The 20,313-nt window shown below is 48.1% G+C and overlaps 1 protein-coding gene across 1 annotated transcript in view; it reads right to left on the reverse strand.

Moving 5' to 3' along the window:
* Positions 1–10,965: 10,965 nt before the first annotated feature.
* The window catches only part of ATCAY (ataxia, cerebellar, Cayman type), a gene marked incomplete at its 3' end in the record, with an annotated part of 10,338 nt that continues 990 nt past the window's right edge, over positions 10,966–20,313 (reverse strand). The window contains exons 2-11 of the mRNA XM_009872093.1: positions 17,008–17,072; positions 16,436–16,657; positions 15,468–15,653; positions 14,674–14,776; positions 14,017–14,148; positions 13,519–13,605; positions 12,940–13,038; positions 12,630–12,665; positions 11,747–11,782; positions 10,966–11,001 (exon numbers count right to left, since the gene is read on the reverse strand). Coding sequence (XP_009870395.1) covers positions 10,966–11,001; positions 11,747–11,782; positions 12,630–12,665; positions 12,940–13,038; positions 13,519–13,605; positions 14,017–14,148; positions 14,674–14,776; positions 15,468–15,653; positions 16,436–16,657; positions 17,008–17,072 — 1,002 coding nt within the window. The remainder of the gene's footprint in view (positions 11,002–11,746; positions 11,783–12,629; positions 12,666–12,939; positions 13,039–13,518; positions 13,606–14,016; positions 14,149–14,673; positions 14,777–15,467; positions 15,654–16,435; positions 16,658–17,007; positions 17,073–20,313) is intronic.

Consider the following 20,313-nt stretch of genomic DNA (forward strand, 5'->3'; position numbering starts at 1 on the left):
GCACCAAACATCCGGTGAAGTCGTGTTCACCCACATAGCTCAAATTCTCAGGTTCCTGAATGGTCTCGGACTCGCTTTTCCTTTCGGTGCTGGCGTGTGCCTGCCTGCGTTTGGAGCTCTCTGGCATTTCAGCTGTCTGCTCCCCTGCGAACAAAAAAAAACCTCGCTCCCCAAACTGTCTGAAACGAATGGCGACAGTTACATTTCCCAGTGACAACAAACTTCGCCCAACCTGTAAAAATATGACCATGCAAATGCCAAGTGTGCACAAATGCTTTTTTTAGCAGGTTGTGCTGGCCGCGTTTCTCAGTGAGTTACGCGTTGGTCATCTGAAACTTCCTTTTTTTGGGGCTTGTTTATCCTGCAGATACGTTATCTGCGTGACACTTTACTAATACAAATACCATTCAACAGTGTGCTTCGATCAAAGGTAGAAAATGTTCCCCCTCTTTACATTATTTTTAGAATACTAATGTTTACTAAATGTTTGATACTAGTCGTCTTGGTTAAAACTAAGATAAATCTGGCAGAAGCCAGTTTAATATTCCTGGAGCCATCAGGATATCTTTTCCCTGGGATAGTTTGGTTTCTGCATGTTCACTGACCTTTCTGTTGCAGAACATGACTCATTTCTCCTAAAGCTTTAATTCAGAATTTAAATCCGTCACTGATCATAAGACGTTGTTTATGGTACGAGCAAGGTTATGCCAAGGTTCCTTCTGCTGGAGACCTGAGAGAGGGGGCTGGGGGCGACGGCTGGTGGAATGAGAGGAATTTTCTCTTGTGAATTTTGAGAATTGTGAGTTTATTTATTCTTTCCAGAACGCTGCGTTCGCTGGGGTTGCTACGAGAGTCCTTCTCCCAGGCTTTGGAAGTTTCTCATGTCTTGACAACTTTTATTTTAAACAAAAAATGAGGGGGAGAACACCAACAGAGCAACACATCCCTGCGACCTGCTGGTAACTAGACCAGTAAGGAAAACGAGGGTAGTAGAATAACAAGCTTAAATAGCGTAATGCTTAACGAGCTGGCACCGCGTGCCGGTGACGTGTGGGGTGGCTCGCAAAAAAAAAGGTTTTGGGCAGAGGGTCTGCGGCACCGCAGGGCGGGCAGGGACGGGGCGGCTGGTGGGTCCCACTCTGAGAACTGGGACAAGGAAGGGTGGAGAGAAGCAGCTGTGCCTGAAAAAAAAAAAAAAGGCAGATGAAGACATTTCTCTCTATCGTTACTTTTGGGATCAAGGTGGAAAAAATATTCTAGAGGGACGGAGAAGTGAAGGGGCTTGAATGAGAGGAGGAGAGGGCAAAGATGAAGGCAAAACTGGGGCCTGAAGACAGCCAGCTCGTTACTGAGGTCTGATCAGAGGTGAAGAAATTCTTCTAAATTCTCAGTTCCCAAAGTATCGGATTCTGCAGTTGTTTCATTCCTCACGCTGCCCTTCCCAGACTTTTCCTGATCGGAGCCCTTTGGAGCTGTGGACCACAAATGCTCCAAGAAAGGAGCCTCCTTAGATTTCAGTGGCCTACGTGGGGAATTTGTTTCATGGCATTAGTGGATATGGAGGCAAAAAAAGATCGTTATGCAAGAAATGCTTCTACTTTGTATCTGTGTGGTGCCAGGTAGCAATGGCAGCGATTCCAGGGATACATCTGTAAAAAGGTGCCAGACCCTTCTAGTGTCATTTGACAACTGGCATGTGCTTGGAGATGCGTGATGTTGTTAAATGAGTCAGTCCCGGGCTGTGCATTGCTGGGAATCCTATGGTCAGTGGCAACGAAACGAGAAGCCTTTCCAAAAACAAGTAATAGAAGCTCCGTTTGTAACTCTCTGCTTTTTATTCTAGGAGAGAGAGTCTCGACTTGCTGCCTGCCCAGCTGAACCTTTTGGCCAACGTAGAATGTACTGATGGGTGAGAGGAAGGGAACAAAAGCTGAAGATGGTTTGGAAAATGAAGAACAGACAACGCATGAAATAAGTGATGAAGCTTTTATCAGCAAATCCAGTTATGCTGTCAACGGGTGGTGATTCATCCAGCACTCCAAAATATTCTGACAGTTTTTCAGGTGTGTTTGACAGACTTTTCAAAATCAGTCTGGATAGACAGACAACAGGGGGAAGTTTCACTTTTTTTTTAGCTGCTAAAAGCTCATCCTTGCCCGTGCTGCTCCGGTCTGCGGTCGGCAGGGCTAAGCCAGCTCTCAGGTTTTGAGATTTCCCTTGGCTCTGCCCCTTGCTGCCTCCCAGGCCACAGGCCCCCCTGCCCCCCACATGCATTTATTATGTAATTAATGACTGTTATAACACACAGACAGAAAGGGTTGAAAGCTTTTAAATTCTTAAAATGGATTTTAAGAAATGCTCCTTCAAATGGATTTTTGTGGATGTGGTCTTTTCCAAGAGGCTACAACTGCAATTTAGAAGGCAGTTCACAGTAGTAGAATTACTGATCACGAACCTTGATGTATTTGCCTGCAGTGTGGTGCACTAATAGCAATCAAACCACAAGAAATAAGGGACTAGAAGGGTTGGGCATTCAAAGAATAAAAAAAATGTTAAAATGAAGTAATCCGGTGCAAGAATACTAACTGCCCTTTGCGTGATGTGAGGACTGATCTGGATTTGGGAGCCTGTAGCGGTCTGGGGCAGGATGAAGGACACTGAGAACAGAATCAAGTTTATTTGGATGCTGCTTCCTTACACGATCAGGAGGAGTCGATGTCTTTACACTTGAGTCCAGTCAGTCTTTAGCTCCAGGGTTCTCAAGAGTCGTTTTCCTCAAAGCCACGTTCTGAGCGCGTATGAGCAATGTTGTCCAATCCCTCCCCGTAGTTTCTCTTTCCTTTCCATTCCCGATATAAAATCTTACCCTTACAGCTCTCACGGGAGCATTATTACCTTTTATCTAGAGGCTGAGTTTTCCATTGCGGCGGTTCTCTGAGGGACTAAAAAAAATACAGCCAATCTAAACTGAATTGTAGCCGGAATGCGTTGGCTTTCTCTCCTGCTTCAAATCCCTTCTCAAAACTCAGCTCTTCATCTGGCATTGCCTTGCTAATCTCCAGTCTTATGTTACCCAGGGAAACGGGCTGCTTTTTGATCGTGTCAGATGGTGAAACAAAAGGTTAAGTACACAAAAATTCTCAAATGTCCGGAGAAGTTAACCCAAGGTGACAAGTTGAATGATCAAAGTACTGAACTCCCATGTGCAAAAAAAAAAACCAAGCAGGCGTGTTCTATTGCTTTCTCTCTTTTTCACTTGCATTATGGCTTCATTTTCCTCCTCTAGGCTGTGATTCATTTAACCAGCAGTCAAAAAGATATGTGTGTTGTGTGAAGTGAAATATTTAGCTGCACCTCTTATCAGTGGAGAGAGATGTGTCACCCCAGTAATTCATCCCGCCCTAAAACAGGGGAAATCATCTCTTTCATCAGCTCTAGAGGGAACCTCAGACTAATTCAGACCCTGTATCTTATTTTTAGATTGCTGCAATGAGGTGAGATGAGTCTCAGCCCTAGTGTTGAGGTTAATTGTTTGGAGAAGATTCTAATTGTTTTATGCTGGGAATCTTGGTTTCTCTCTGATTAGCGATGAGGGCCAGCGCCTCAGAAGAGTCGGTGCCGTAGTTAGCATGTTCTTAAATATTCCTTCATTTTAAAGGGGAGAACAGTCACATAACACGCAGGTGGGAGAAGGGATTTCCACTAGGGTGGCAATGGATTTCCCAACTCTTATGACAGAAGAGGTTTCAGTACTGAGGAGGAGTGGGAAATGCTGACTTTTCAATCCAGCTGTAAAAGTGAGGCCTGGGAGAAAGTGGGTTTACGTTTTGGAGGACAGATAAGCTTTTAAAAAGATGTTTAAATCACATTATACAGTGATGTTACGATGTGGGTTTTTTTCTGTTTTAAAATTAAGGCTGATGGTAGAGTAAAAGTGAAATTCGTAAAGGCAAACACGCAATTCAGGTGAGTTTCAGGCACGTTATTCAAACAAAATGAGCCATGAAAACTAACCATGCAGTTGATGGAGAGTTTTATAGCATCTAAACTTTCATTAGAATTTCTGGAAGGTTTACCTGACGTTCTGCTATTGCTCTTCACCGCAGGTGCCACCACGTTGCTCAAAAAAGGAGCAGAAGTAGACCTGGACTCCATGGCCCGTGGAGAGAAGTGTCTCTCCTCTTCTTCCAAACCCCCTCAAATTAATGATGTGACCTTTGTATATTTACAGGATTCTGGGGTGGGTTTTTTTGAGAAATTGTATTTTAAACAGCAGTTTGCCACAGCGATCTTTTACAAAGTCTCATCTAGGGCATATTCCGAGCTTTTGGAGACTGCAAAATGAAAACACTAACATCAACCTGCAGCAGTCGCAACCCAGGAGCACAGCGTGGCTGGTGGAAAGCTACAGTGAAGGATGTTTTCTCTTGAGGAAGGACATCTCATCTTCTGATTGGGAAGTTTTGTTGCTTTGGCAGGGTAGCAACTAATCCCATTTCTTGTGGTGTGCTGCAATCCTAACCCCCTGACCTTTCTGAACTTGGTCTGCTGGATCGACTCCCTTCTTTGTGCTTAGAGCTGCCTTTTGCCATTCCTCGGCCCAGACTCCATCTCCTGTTTTTTTGTCAGCGTCGACCTTTTTTGGGGGGGTCTGTATAGCCCAAATTCCTTCATGACACACCACTGATGCTACTGACCTTTTGGTGCGAGGCTGCTTGAAGTATTTTCAAAGGGTTTCATTTGGAACCTAAAACCACGTGCCTACCTCAGAGGTGCAGCAAAAGCAGGATTTCAGTGCACGCTGCCGGGCGCAACACGTTCCTCCCTCGCTACTGTCCACGCAAGTTTAATATTGAAGGTAGAACATTGCAATTCCTTCCACAAACTTTTGTAACCAAAAAGAAAAAGAGAGGATGAGCAGAAAAAACCCCTCGTTGTTGGTACTGATATGATCGGGGTAGAAGATTTTTGGTGAAAATCAAATCAGAGCTAAAAACCTGCTTTGGAGGCCGCAGGAGCGGAGCCCTATGACCCCCCACGCGTGTGAGCTCATGTGCATCTCCCGCGTGAGCTGTGTCACAGCGTGAGTGCGAGGATGCTCGTTATAGGATTAGACTTTTACGTATTCATACTTCCGGTTCTTTAACTGAAATATGTTAATAACCCATCTCAGATCCACTCAGATGAGACATCTCGGGTATTTTCTTATAAATGCTCATTGATAGGGGTTTGGGATTTTTTTCTTCTGTTTAAGTGGCTTTGTGTATGTTTTTACAATTTAATTCCCGAGCGTGTTATCAAATTGAGTATAAAACGCTGTGTAAAAATAAAAAACCTGAGACGGGCGTGGTTCTGTGCAGGTTAATAGAAACCCAAGGGAAGAAATTTTTCCATTCCTCTTTTCTAAAGCAGAATGCTGATGGCAACTTGGAAAGATCCTACGCTGTATCAGGAGAATAGAACTTATTTTCATCAAAAAACATTCCGACGAGTTCATTTTGTAGTATCGTAATGGCCAGGGAGGACTTTGACTTGCTTCATTCCAGGGAGTAACATCCAAACGTCGTGTTTTCTGCAGGGAGCCAACGCCTAAAGAAAAGATAGTGACAAAAAAGAGGAGGATGCATTTTTGCTTAAGGATTAGTCCCGTTTTAATTGAATGTCCACAGGTTCGTATGGAGTAATACAAAGCAAAAATAATCATACATACTTAACAGCAATCTATGTCTTCTAGCATAAACCACCTAATTACAAACACTTTAGAAAAATGACAGTTCACACTTTTTTACAGGTAGATTTGGGTTAAAAGGGCCCACTACAAAGGAAAAAAAAAAAGAACGGAGCTAGATCATGTTATATGGTCATGGTGAAAATTTGAAAATTCACTTTACCAGTAACATGCTGTATTTTTGACTGCCAGTAAATATGGAAATACAAAAGAGAAAACATGTGCTTTTGTATTTATAGCAATCTGGGCTGTACATTTCCCCGGCTGTCAGGCCAATCTGAGCTTATTGCCAGCAGCATTTGGTTTTTTTTTTCATCCCTAGATATGTCAAACAGTGGATGTGTCACTTGTAAACCCTTTACCGCTTAGGTTTTCTCGTACGGGTGTACGCGCATTTGTAAGCAAATCATCTTTGGAAAAAAAAAATTGATGGAAAGGTCGCAATGAGGTATGCTCTAAATACCCACTCACATTTACACCATACTGTACAGAAGAAATTGTATTAATTATCCAATGCTGTACAGAAGAAATTGTGTTAATTATCCAGTGTGAATATACAGCAGCAGCTCAGTTTGATTTCCTGGGTCTTGCTTTGTGAATCGAAATGAAAACTACCGGGCGGTCCCAAATCTGGGCAGTTTCTGCGTGTGCCACAATGAAGTAGTTTCAGCCGCGACCATCAGATGGTTGTTGGCTAACGCAGGGGCAAGCGCCTGCGTCTCCGAAGTCAAGTCCTGTGAGTCCTGAAGAGAGATGGGAAAGTGTCTCCTGGTCTGTCATCAACTGCACAGGAAGGGATCTGATTTCTCAGTCTGTAACTCGATGCTGAACGGTGAAATTCAGCCCTAAATGAGACTGTCAGAACACCGGGGGTTTGTGAATACACCATCACGGGTGTAAAATCCTTGTTTTTCCTGCAGCTAAAGTGTGGCTAGCCATGGATGCCCCAGCAGGAAAATCTCATGAAAAGTAGAATCCAAGACCGGAAAAATGTAGGTGGTATTACCTGCTGTTTGATATAATACAGTGCATTCATAAGTCAAAATATTTATCCTTCGGCAATGGTTTTATGAAGCAGAAACAAGGCCTGGTGTACATCTGGAACATGGACCAGTATAGCAGTATTGCTAAAAGGAGTTTGTGTCATTTTATTTTTTAAACATTACGTATATATACTGGCAAAAGTTCTAATGTAAATGCACTTTTCCTAGCAACGCTTATTTTTTATTTTTTTGCTGGTATAGCGTATTTCTCTTATAAACTGCATCCCCAGTGGAAATGTCGAGCCGGGCTGGCAAACCCTTCAGTCACCTCCAATTCCTGTTGGGCCTCTCTCGCCCAAGGGCAAGTCCTCGGGTTTAAGCCACTGGTTGATTGTATAACCTGCCTCTGCTGGCCTGGAGAATGAACCGTCGATCTCTCGCCTCCGGCTGCCAGGTGGATCCGAATTGATGACGGGCTCCTAATGACGAGCGAGTGCAGCGCATTTGCTGGGGATGTTGGTCGCACCCCGTTGATCGGATTTAGCAACAGCAAACTTGGCTCTGTTGCTCCGCGTTTGGTAAGGGGGGGCACTGATTTGTAGCTACTTTGGTTTCCAGCAGCATCTAAAATCCCTGTCTGAAAGAAGTTAATGACACTTGTTTTTTTCTGTTTTGTTGCTATAAAAATGCACTTTTTCACATTTCATTATAGTTTCTCCATTACAGGTTGCAGGTTCTTTTCTACGTTGAAAAGACCCACAGACACCCATCCATCCATCCATCCAGGAACATAACATTTATACACTCATAAAACTTTGTTAAAAATTAAAATACAGTGCATACTACTTAGAGTGCTCTGTCAGAAAGTGCACTTTTCAAAAAACTGTTTCAAAGAAGTTACAAATTGTATTCAAACAGAATTCCTTCCTGTGTATCTTGAAATGAAATTGGTCACCTGCTCTTTTGGTAGCTGAACTCTTAACCTCACTGGGAAGGAGTTACTTGAAAAAAATAACAAGTTTCCTCTTCAGGTTTGCTCATGCTGTAGTTTTTCTGAAAGCGTAGACACGGTGTCTTTTCTTTGGGAAAAAAAAGAAAAGAAAAGAAAAAAACCCCCAACCAACCTCCACATTCTGCTGTATGGCTACTGCCGTGGATGAGGAAGCAGACTAGTGCTCCAGATCCCAAGACTAAATGGAATTGAGGTTTCTTATCTTCCGTGTCCACGTGTTCCATCACAGCAGCACTTTGGGAATGGTTTTCACTGAAGTGCTTAGTAACTCCAGGTGCAAAAAAGTTTCTATAGTTGTACTCCTCAAACATTCTATCAATTTTGTTCATTATATTCCCTTGTAAACTTCCCTTTCAGCGTCCAACCGCATTGCACTCTTTTGTGGAAAGCATAGCAGGTGATTTATTTATTTTTAATCTAAGTGCAAAAGGAAAAAAAGAGAACCTAGGTTTCAGTGCTATGGAGGGGAGACGGAGAATCCACATACTCTTCCGCTGCAAGGTTTGTGATTGTTTATAGCCCACAGTTAGTTGGAGAGCTGACATTAATTCCACGGGAAGAGTCCTCTCTGAATTTCAGGGGGTTCCTTTAGTCCATCCGACAGACGGCAGGTGATAAAGGGCAGCCAGCTCTGCCTGGGGGTCAACAACGTGAAGGTTTGGAAATTTCCAACTGCTGCTTCTGTCTCGAAAGCGAGGGGCCGTCCAGAGGGCTTGGGATGGGATGAGGTATCGTTGGCTTAAAACCTAAACTCTCAAACCCTGCAAAGGGCTGGTTTTCTCTCACAGCACAGACTTCACTTTGTCAGGAACTGGCTCATGATGCAATTGCTAGAAAGCTGAGGATGCCGATGGTGCTTGTTGCGAACACGCCGGTGAGACAGAATATGGAGTTTTCACCATCTGCAGCTTCTGGGGTTAATGCCCTGGATGCAATTCTGGTTTTCATGCCAAGATCTGTTTGGTGAACACATCTGTGAGGGAAGTGCATGAGAAAAACATGAATCCAGTGAGAAGTAACGTCAGAACGCACGTTTGGTGCTCCTTTGGAGCACTCAGCAAAATACAGATCCCATCTGTAGCAGTTTTATTCACTTGAAAGAGGGGGAAAAAAAAAGAAGCTTTCTGTATAGAGAGGAGACACCCCTGTCCTGAGGAAAATGTTGCTTTGCCAGAATTGTCCTCTGGGGGATTTCAGAGTGATGGGAAGTGGCAGTTTCCAATAGCCATGGGTTGGGGCTGCCAGGCTGGAAATATTCTTTAAGCGGTGAGAGGTGCAGGTAATTCTTCCTCTGCGTTTGTCTGCGGGGGGTTTCACCTGGTGCAGTTTGTGTAAAGCTGGCTCTGGTGAGATCGAGAGTTTCCAAATGATTTTGACCAAAGAGTTGATTCTTCGATTTTCTTCCCTCCTTTTCTCATAGAACCCTCCCGAGTCCAAACCACGACTTTCAACATCGCGTCTCCATCTCTTGGCTGACCGAGGAGCTGAACCCAGACACGGCTTCCCACCTCCCCACCCGCAGCGTTCCGGTCCTCTCCCGGGCAGGTACGTTTGTAGATGACCCCCTCGTTAGCCAGGGATGGCAAGGAGGGAATCTCCAACATAGAATCCTAGACTGGCCGAGGCTGGAAGGGACCTCAGAGATCATTTAATCCAACATCCCTGTCATGGGCAGGGACACCTCTCAACTAGATCAGGCAACACATAGGGACCGAATAGGGAACATTTAGCAGCTTGTCTCCGTGGGAGGAGGTATTAACAGTGAATGATTGTCCAGTGTCATGAAATCAAAGACAAGGCGTGAAATGCTTTCCTGTCCATAAGGCTCCTTCTTAAAACCAGACCTTTTGGGAGGGGTGTGTGTTGATGTGAGAAGATGCTCCTAAGAAGGTTCTGCGGAAGCTGCCACGCCACGTGGGACTCTCTTTCAAAGTTATCAGAGTGCCTTACAAACCAGACAGAACAAATCAGGAAAAAAAGAATTTAAAAAATCAGGAAAACTACTCTCAGGAGTGGTTCGCTGCGAGTTGATAAGAGGAACTGGCAATGAATCCACTGAGGTGGTCAAGGCTGGAAGGGGTGCCCTGGCCAACCGGTGGGCACTTGGTATTTTCAGAAAGAAACAGAGAAGAGAAGGGACCAAAATGCACCCTTTTCATTGCCTGTATTAGTTATTCCCTGGGGCAGTGGCCGTTGTAATGTCTGTATGGAGGACGCTGGGTGTGCAGTTTGAAGGAACATGTCTCAGTGCTGGCCAGCAGCAAGTTAAGGGAAGCAATTAGAATTTAAACAAAAAATATATCTCTTTCTGGGCTGGTGACTAAGGGACTACAGGGTGCTCTTAATTTACTAAGAGGAAACGCAGTGTCTCTTTGCACTGCTGAATAGATCTCCACAGACCGTTACTGAAACACACTGGAACCTCTCCTGAAAAGTGCTGTTCTTGGCTTGTTCTGTTTTGTCGTGGTTCCTTGTTTGGTTTTTGTTCGTTTGTTAAAGTGAGATGTTTTCAAAAAATTTAAAGGACTTTGCATCTTGGAGGCAGGGCAGGCAGGCTCCGTGATCTTACAGAAGTTGGAATAAGATGGCGACGATATACCAAAAGGTCATTTACGTGGGTGACTGCCAGGCTGCGTCATTCTTCTGCTCCATTCATTCCACTCCACTTTGATTCATGACATACTGGGAAAGAAGAGAAAGACAGAGTTATTTTTAGAAAGCACGTTGTAAAAGGTTTTGTTAGTCCCACTGTATCAAAAAAATATGAGTATGTTTGGATGCCATCCTCTACAAAAGTGCATCAGCGCCAAAGATGATGTCACTCATAGCTTTAATGGGCTTTCTTTTTCTCTAAGGACTTTTCCCAAGTGCAGGGGACCGTGACAAAAATGACTGCAGGGCAGAGGAAGGCAGCTCCGCGGTGACTCCCACGTGCACGCCTTTACCACGTGGCAAACGCCAGGTAACGGATCGAGGGGCAGATTTTCTCGAGTGCCTCTGTAGCGGCTGCAGTTGTGACCAGTCCGTGCTTTGGCACGAGCTGCAGCGGTTGTGTCAGGGGAAGGGCTGAGAGCTCCTTGGTTTCGTAAGCGCCGCTGCGGAGCGCCTCTGCTCTGCTCCGGGAGCGGCTCTGCCTGGAGAGGTGCTGGGTCTGACTCCCTCTCGCCTTCCCTGTCAGGGGGTTACAAATGCAAATGAAATCTGTTGCAGAGACAAAGAAAAGAGCGAAGTATGAATCAAACCTGGTTTCTTGATCCTCTACTGGGGGCACAGGCCTGCTGGGAAGAGAAGCAGCAAAAAAAGAGAAGTGAGTCTCCACCACAGACTAATCACTCCTCTCTTTTAGCCTCCAGGTCTCGTTTGTTTCTTGGAACGATTCAGGCTCGTCCAATGGACCCTGGCAATTTTGATCAAAGCTCCTTTTTCTCTGGGAAGAGAATAGCAGAAATATGGGCTGTTCTCCCTCAGGAGCTGGTTAGACTGAAAGAAAAAAGAGAGGCCAGATGACTCTGAAGCAGAGCCAAAAGCAGGCCAAATTATCCTGGCATGGGATTTTGACACCGTCTTCCAAACCTCCCTAGAATTTTCCTTCCCAGCTAATGTTACAGCCTTGTCTCTTGCCTCTCCACAGAGCCGAGCCGAGCCTGATGGCAGCTTTTGGCTCTCTGCAGTGCACCATCGTGCAAATGCTGCCACTGAATGTCAGGACAATGTTCCCTGGTGCCTCTGGCTCCGGGCCATGACCAGGCAGGTTCGCTAGCTTTATGGAGGTAAAAAGCAGCTCCAGGAATCTCTTCGGGGTGGTGGTGGTCAGTAACATCACAAAAGTGACGGCACAGGGAGCTGTTAGAGAGAGAAGACGCTTTATCTGTTCCCCGACCCTTTAGATATATCCTGTTGGGTCCAAACCTCTCCTGAGCCCGGCTCCCCCGCAGATCCCACCAAGCAACGGGGCCATTCTCCTCACCAAAGACTGGTTAAGCTGGTTTGTAAGTGAAGGATAAGCAAAAAAAGAGTAGTTACCTTTCCCCTTCAGCCATGTCCTGTTTCTCTTCTGCCCTGTAAACACAAATCGCATTTGAAATCTATCATCTCGAGGTGAGCAGTGTGGAAGAGTAGGGTTTTCCTAGGGAGACACAGCTGGAGCTCGGACAGAGGTTGTGGGTCAGAAATGACCCTCAGTGCCCATGATGCACAGCCCAGAGAATCCTCGTCCTTTCAAGATTAGGCCCTAGAGGGAGGTCCTGAGTGCTTGGGGCTGGGTGATTCTTTTTTTTGGCAGCTAAGGAGCCAAATCCTCCCAAACCAGCATCTCCCCCGGCACGAGGAGGTGGCACCAGAGTGCAGCGCTCTCCTGCTGACCCAGCTGCTCTTGCCTCTGCCCGGGGCTGCCTTTTGCTTTTAGCGGAGCCGATTGTTACTGCTTGTTTGTGACCTAAAGCGCCGGTGATGGAACAGGGCTAGGAAACGAAGCAAATCAAACTGTAAGCTAATGGCCCTCTTTACGCCGCTCTAGCGGAATGAAGTGGCTTTTAAAATAAGCACTAGCTCCCACTTTAAGGTCAGGTTGCGTGGTCCTATGGAGGGAAATTTGCCGGTTTTATGCATAAGGGTGATTTCTGACAACCTCTGCTAGCACGTGTGGTGCCTGTTCAGGGTGTGCGCACTTGTCGGAGTAAGAGGAACAGCTCTATGGAGAAATGACCTTTTAATCAAGCTTCTCCTCCCTCCTGCAGTTTTTGGTTATTTGGAGAAAAGCAGTAGAAAATAAGCGTAGACTGTGTGGGATATGAGGGTTGGAGGAACACAAAATTCCCTCCTTATAATACAAATAATGATGAGAGAAAGCAACAACATTCCAAGAAAATGAACCCACCCTCTATATCCCCCATTAAATTAATTTTACCTTTCTTTTCTGGCCTTGATCCTCTCTTCTTCGTATCTATAACAAAGAGGAAACCTTCTTTAAAATGTTACCCACTCAGGACTGGTCACTTTTACTCAAATGTGATGTTTGCTTCGAGCGTGACAGAGGCTGCAAACCAGCGCAGCGTGCCAGCTCTTGCTTGGCACCAGTACACGAGCAAGACCAAGTTTGCCCCAAGCTCTGGGTTTTGAGCATGCAGGTTTCAGCTCGGCACAATATCCTCCTGCATCAGATTTGTGTCCTGCATCTCCTCAGAGCTATGTGTGCCCAGGGTCCCTCCGGTACTCACTGTAGGACACAGTCGGGGATCTGTACGTGCTCCATGGGGATGAGCTGCTCCAGTTCCTCCAGGCTGTGAACATACTGGATCTTACTGATAAACTTCACGCTGGCAGAGAGAGAGAAAGAGAGAGTGCCTGAGGTTTTGTTTCGAAGTTCTCCCAATAGGAAGGTTGAATTTTCCTGATGGAAACGAGGAGTTTTGCATCTCTGAGGGCACCCATCTCCTCCCAGCGCCAATATGCTGATGACTAAAAGTTGTGTTGAGGTGCCACGGCACTGCGCCTCATTTTGCTTTGACCCTCACCTCCCAGCAGCTGAGGGGGAAAAAGTACCTCGAGTCCTGTGCTTCCCATTAAGTCTTTATGCGTTACCCATTGGGACAAACTTTGATCTGGACCCAGACCACCACAGTGTCTCCTAAAACCACGCCTAGAGCTGTTCTTGGAGGTATGGGAGAGACATACGACAAATGATGAACAGTCTCACCTTGGTTGCTACTGGCTGAAGGTGAGATTAAGATCTGATTCATGAGATTCAGCTTCCATTCCAAAACCAGCCAAGTTTGGGATAATATTTTTCTATCTACCTGATGAAGGGTCTGGATATAGCCAGCACTGTCCGGATGAACCACGAAGGATGCACGATTATCAATGCTTTGAGGTTTTTACGCAGCCTGTGAAAAAGCCACCGACAGAAAATCAGGTTCGAAGTAACTTCTCTTAAACTCACCTGTGAGGTGTCAGGGCACTGATAGGTGTTACGATGCTCAGCAGCCTCAGCTGGGTGGCTCCAGGCAAAAGCCCACCCCATGGCCTTGGGAGCCCTATTTAAGCTCAGACCCTGGATGCTGTAGGGGCTTCCTTTGCTTGGGGTCTGTGTTAGCCTGGTCTCTGTGAAGGTGCTTAGGGAGGGAGAAGAGGTGGTGAAGGGAGCCTGGAGTAAGTCAGAAACCTGTGACAGGGAAATTACAGAACCTGGGGAGAGGGGAAGGCTGAGTTGCTGGGGAAGGCTGCAAGGAAGCGGTGGAAGAGATGTGGGAAGAGGGCACGGAAGGATGAAGAGGCAGCACCAGCAGGATTCTCACCTTCTGTCTATCATCTGATAGCATTTCTTCAGCCAGCCAAGGCCTGGCATCCTCCTCCGGGGTGTTGCTCCGTTTAGGTACACGATCATATAGTCCTCGGCCACCAGCAGCTCCAGGCTACTGATTACGTATCTGTTGGGTGGTAATCAAAAGCAATGGGGACGTGAGACGGAAAGAATGAGGCTTTGAGGTTTCCTCGGGTGCCTGTGTGTCATCCCAAAGGGCCTCCAAACCCCTTTTTTGTAGACCTCGAAACAGATTTCAGATTCTCCTGACACTTTGGCAGAACGCCTCTGGGTAATCCTTGGGGTTGCTGATGCCCGTTAGCACAACGCGTGTGCTGATGGACACCCTGCACCGCCAGCATCTGCCAGCTGTTCAGCTTTGTATTCATATTCTCTAGCCTGGGTGTGAGTCCATCACTGGCATAATTAACACTGAGTGCTTGAATGCTTTGACTGATCGGACTCGGATGCAAATGCCGTGGACGGTCCTGCCCAGCGATGCTCGCCCCAGTCTGCAGCTGCATGCTGGCCTGGCTTCAAACTACTTCCAGCTCAAATTCCTGATGCAATGAGTGCAATGAAGCTGTTTCCCCAGAGCTCGATTTCCTTTCCTCGCCCTCCCCTCCCTCCCAGACCCTGTCCAGCCACTTACAGGAAGAGGTTCTCCATGATGTAGTGGTAATCAGCCAGGTTACTGTCCGGGAGATAGCAGGCAGCAAAAACGATGATGGCATTGAGACCTTCTCCATAGTACCCTGGGGAAGAAAGACACAGGCAGCATCAGCAACATGTTGCAGGGGGAGATGCCAGAGTTGAAGGAAAACCAGCAGTGGAGATGTGTGCCTGCATGTGGGGCCGTGCTGATTTCCGTGCCTCTGTCCAGCTCGAGGTGAGTGTCCGTCTCTCTTATGGGCCTCCTTCGGAGCAGATTTTCCTCTGATCCTGGTTTTGGCTGTAACACGTGTGGGATTTGGGGAAGCAATTTGTGCATGACAAAGCACAGAGCCGAGAGCTTTGCCCTGAGTCGCTGCTCGGCTTTGCTCAGATTTAAAAACGGTCGCTACGTGTGGACGTGTTAGACTTTAGCTGTGCCTCCAGAGAGGGCTCAGGCACCGAGCTGCAGAGGGATTAAGCACCTGCGGTCCCTCCCTCGCTGGTGATGCTGCCTGTACCCGGGACTGAAGGTCGGGCTATGTTCAGCCTTGCTCAGAGCCAGCTTTATCACTGCTTTGGTTTATTGAAAGGCTGCTGCAGTGACTCTGATTTTTTTTTTTTTTTAACAGGGGCTGGGTGCTTTTGTGCTTGTCTGCCACATAGTGGTGCAAACCGAACAGCAATTTTTCCCTAAAGACCATCACAACAATGGGACATGGCGTCCCCTCTAGCTTGACAAAGATGAGTTAAAAGAAATGCCCCAAGCCAGGATTAGGCTTCCCTCTCCCTCACCTCCGTGTGTCACCACTCTCATGTAGGGCTTGATCATCTGGAGGTCGATGCGGTGCTCCTGCTCGCCGATGATGACGGTTCTCCAGAGGCGACCGTTGGTAGCGCTCCCGTCTTCTGTCCCACCATCCCCAAACAGGTCCGCGCTGTCCCCTGGCATGTTCTTGGCTGTGGCCACGGGGGTGTCGTCTGGAAAAGGGACGAACGTTTCTGCTTTTCATATAATGTACGAAGAGGCTCTGCTGTGCAGCCTGAGACAATAACCACAGACCAAGGATGACCCGTTTTATCTGCAGCTTTGGTTTGTGTGAGTTTGTGGTTCTCAGCAATGTTGCTCCATTGCCAGATTGTACCAGAAATGAGCTTAATGCCTCCTGCTGCTTACAGGACCTGCAGTTACAGGCTGGGGACTGGACTTATTGCTGGACCCTCCTTCAGAGCCGTCTCTGCAGGGCGCTGCCTGCACCCGTTTGCCTTCTGATCTGCCAGCAGAGCTGCTTGCACGAGTCTGTCTTAGCCTGATTCAGTCAAAACCAGCCAGGCTAGGCAAGACCACGTTATTCAGGGTGTTTGAACCTTCAGGTGACAGTTCCACTGGCAGAGCCAAGCAGGCAGCACCTTCCAGCCTGGCATGGTGGCCCAGCTATGGCTAGAAGGGAATGTGTGTCCATAGCCTTATGCCTTAAACTGAATTATGGCTAGACTGGTGTTTGCAAGTGCCTGAACTACTTCTGCCCGCACTATCCCCAGAGGGAAGTGCTGAGATAGCAGCACGGGTGCTCCTGGGCTCTAGCTGGGGTCCTAGTGGGGCAGATGCTGTGGGGAAGAAGGGCCTTGGCTGTGTGTACGGTGCTTCACTGCTGGGCAAGTCAGTCCTCAGCTATGGGTGGTGAGTAGTGTCAGAAGTGGTTAAAACAAAGCTAAAAAAAGCCCCAGCCCCTGCAGACATTCACCCCAAGCCAGCCTTTTACCTTCCCATTCCAGTTCGTTCCCATTTCCCAGGAATTCGAGGGAATCTGTCTCGTCAGGAGTTTCAATATCATCCACATTAATGTCCAGGTCATCTGGTGTGTCCAAGAAGTCATCGGAGAGAATGGAGCCTTCACTCTGGTCCAGGGAAATGTTGATTTCAGGTGCAACAAGTGTCTTCCTCTTACGATGTGCCCCATTAAAATTTAACGTATTCGGGGGAGCTGGAGTTAAAAGGAAAATAGCCGACAGGTTTTCCTCGTCCTGTATCCTTAGTGCAAGGCATGGTGCTCTCCTTACGCGTGTTTTGGGCTACGGTCTTGGAAGCTAAAGGTGGTGGATTGTAACTGGGAGGTACTGGGTGCTTGCAGGTATGGCTGGATAAAAGTGCCTCCACTTCCAAAATACCTATTTCTTCCCCTAGCTTCTTGTGAAAGATTAGCAAATTCAAATCTCTGCTGGTTTCCTTTCCCACATGGGAATTTTTGTGGATACCTGAAGGGAATTGACTTTTGCCCTAACTGCAAGGCTCCCAGCCTTGTTCCCTCTGAACATAAGAGAGGCTGGTACTTACAGGATGTGTTCTCGTCCTCTGTAGGGCTGCCCAGCGACTCCATCCCCGTCTCTTCTGGGAGAGGCCTGCAGGCAAGGCAAGATGCGGAGGTAAGAAGAGAGGAGATAACAAGTGAGGCTTAGGAGAAAGTCACTCCGTGGCAGACAGTGGAGAGAACTGGGGACACCAGGGAAAACATGGAACTGCGTGCGTGCTCTGCCCTTTCTCTTTAGCCTGTGAGCTCACTCTGAGGGACGTGCAACTCGGAGCAACCCAGCAGCTGTGCTTTCTTACTGGAATGGTGTGCAATCCCTGGTAACCTCTAATCTATCCCTGCATTTACTCCCCCGTTCAGCTGAGAGGCTGGAAAATCCAGCCAGGGACACAAGAACAAATCCTGTCCCCAGAAGAGCCTGATAACATCCTCATTCTCTCTGTATTATCCCCATTTTTATCTCCATCAGAAGTTCGAGAGGCAGCGCCAGGCCTTAGGGCTTCTCACCAAGGGAACCAGGGAACATCTGCCGTTGCCTTAGGGTGGGGTGACAATCCTGGAGTCACACCTCACCTCAGCCTCACTTGGCAAATGACAGTGATACCCAAACCCTGCTCAGGTCTTTGCACTTCTGGCACTTCGGAGCCAAAGGCTGACCCACCGCTCCCTTCCTGGGGCTCCATGGCAGAGGTCAGCATTTGCACCTTCTTGTGCTCGGCTCCTACACCCTCTTGGTGCAAATCACTTTGCCTCCAGCCACCTTTAGAAGTTAGCTTTTCCGTACCGGTGCTAATGCCAGTTCTCATTATGAGGCTGTCACCCTTTGGAGGTTGCTGGAGTTGCTCCTGGCCTGTATTAGGGTACGTGAAGTCAGAATCTGGCCCCCAGGTGAGGACACAGCACACTACCCACCCTGAGCTGGACACTTTCTGGGCACTTTTCTCCTCAATTTGAGCTGGCACTTGTGCTCGTCCCCTGGCAATAGCTGGGTTGGAAACTTCTCGCTCATGATGCCCAAACCCCACCAACCCCATGATAAACTCATGGTGTCAAAGATCTGTTTCAAAGGGACCTTCTGAGCCGTGCTCATCTCGATGCCCGCTTGCTGGAAGCTCCCTCTCAACAAGGGGAAGAGCTCAAGCCTTCAGGTGTAAAATCCTGGGTGCTGGGACAGCCCTGGGGTCAAACAGAGCAGGGGGAACCCCCTCATTTTTAAGGCAGTGCTGCAAAACCAGGGATGGGGCTGGGGTCCAGCAGCTGCTGGCCTTACAGCCAGCAATGGCGGGGAGGGAGAGGGTGGGCACCGACGCCTTTGAGACCACAGGAGGATGCAGCCCAGCCCTGCCCTACAAAGGCTTCTCTTCGTGCTGCCATGACACCAGAGCCACCAGCCAAATTAAACCCTATAAATATTTAGATTAAGGGATAATCCTCCCCTAGCTGGTTGTTGTATATTTATGAGAGTCGGAGACCTGATCAAAGGCGCTCCGCTCCTCGCTCGCTCCTGCAGCACCCCGACCCTGTCGGGCTGCCACGATATTCCCGAGCAGTCAGAAGAATCCTGCTGCCCCCCTCCAGCCTCTCCTCCTCCCCTTTGCTTTCGTCCTGAGCAAGGCCTGGCCGCTTGTTTATCCGTGAGCTAGCGACTGGCAAAAAGGTGATACAGCACTGAAGGAGGGGGGGTCAAAGCCCAGCTGCACCCGAGTACGTGCTGCAGGCAGGCGTCCTGCTCCCTGATGCTCAGATTTGTTTAAGAAAAAGCAATCCAAAAAGAGGTTGAAGAAAAGGGCTCGCTTACCTTCCCAAAGGCTGCTCGAATCACTACCTCCCAGCCTCTCGTGTAAATCTTCCTTCCCAAATGCAGCTAGCCCCAGATGCCCAGTTTTCTGAACGAAGCAGGTTTTCTGGAGGTCGAGTGCCACGGTTTTGCTGTCTGCTGACAGCGTGCTGCCCGATAGACCCTCGAGAAGCACCTTCTCCTGGGCCCCAACTAGCCCCGAGCCTTCACCGCCCGCGATCCGATGGCTGCGTGATGGAGTGAGCATGCTCCCGCATCCGCCACGCCGCCCGCCACAGCATCATGGCAGGACAGCACTCACAGACAGCTGAGACAGGCTGGCAGGAGGCTGAACCTTCAGGGAGCAGCCCGACCCTTTCCTCTCCGCTTGCTCAGTGCCTCAGCGCTGCACCTCTGCCATCAGCAAGGCAGGAGCTTGCTCATCTTGCAGATCAGCTGCTCGGAAAGGGATGGAAACATCGCCTTGTGTCCTTAACGAGCAGCTCAATTCAGTTTCCCCAGCCCAGATCTTTGTCTAGGATATCTTTTTTTTTTTTTTTTTTTTTTGGGATTGGTTAATCACAGCTAAGCAAAAATAGCTATGCAGCAAATCATCTGCTAGAGAGCTACTGTCCCACATGCAGCAGCCTCTGCCCTATTATTTTAACGCTTCTAGGAGAAGTGTCTTAAAAATAATTATTTATTTATTTGCAATGCCAGTTAAACACAGCTGGCATTCCTTCATTTGCCTGGTGGCTGTTTGGGCTTTATTTCACTTGCATCATTCCTGATTTCACCCCTTTGCAGCAGTCTATCAGCAGGCTGCGGAGCTTGTTTGTAGGTCTCTGGCCTCATCCCTGCCACTGGCTTCTCACCCAGCCACGGTCACATCCCTTTGCCTCTCCCTAGGCAGGCCCGATGACGCCCGTGTTCGGTGGTGCCGAGGGCTCTGCAGAAGAAATGCCCCTTGAAGACTTGGCTGTGGCAAGTTTGCTCCTTGCATGGCCCTGCAAGATCCCGCGCCAAGGTGCTGGTGTGCGTTAGGGCGTAGGTGTCCAGGTGCTAGACCAGCTTTGTCCTCAGATTTTCTGGGGAGCCTTGGATCAATGCTTTCCATTCTGCACTCCACTTTCTATACCCTGCTTTCCATTCTACGCCCTGCTTTCTGTTCTAGCCCTTGTCAGCACAGCTTTCTGGGGGAGCCTTAGGTTGGCAGAGGTCCATCAGCCCACAGCTCTGTCCAGCTCTACATTCAGAAGAAAGAAAGAAAAAAATTCCATCCTAGAAACCCAAGGGTTTGGCTGAGCCCACCTCTGGGGCCAGCGGAAGGACGAGCTGGGCGCGGGGCCGGCAGACAGGGGGCCTCAGATCAGCGACGCAGCTGGACCCTGGGCAAACAGAGCCCAGCTCATCCGCCGGCACTGAGGGAAACAGGAGACCCTTTCTAGCATGCCGTGCCCACCCGCACGACACACTGCGCCACTGTCTGCGAATACAGGGGCTTTGTGGGCTGCCCAGGGTAGGGCCTCAGCTGCGGCGGGGACAGAGCGAGACA

Source organism: Apaloderma vittatum, unplaced genomic scaffold (genome assembly GCF_000703405.1).
Source record: "Apaloderma vittatum isolate BGI_N311 unplaced genomic scaffold, ASM70340v1 scaffold36470, whole genome shotgun sequence".
NCBI lineage: Eukaryota > Metazoa > Chordata > Aves > Trogoniformes > Trogonidae > Apaloderma > Apaloderma vittatum.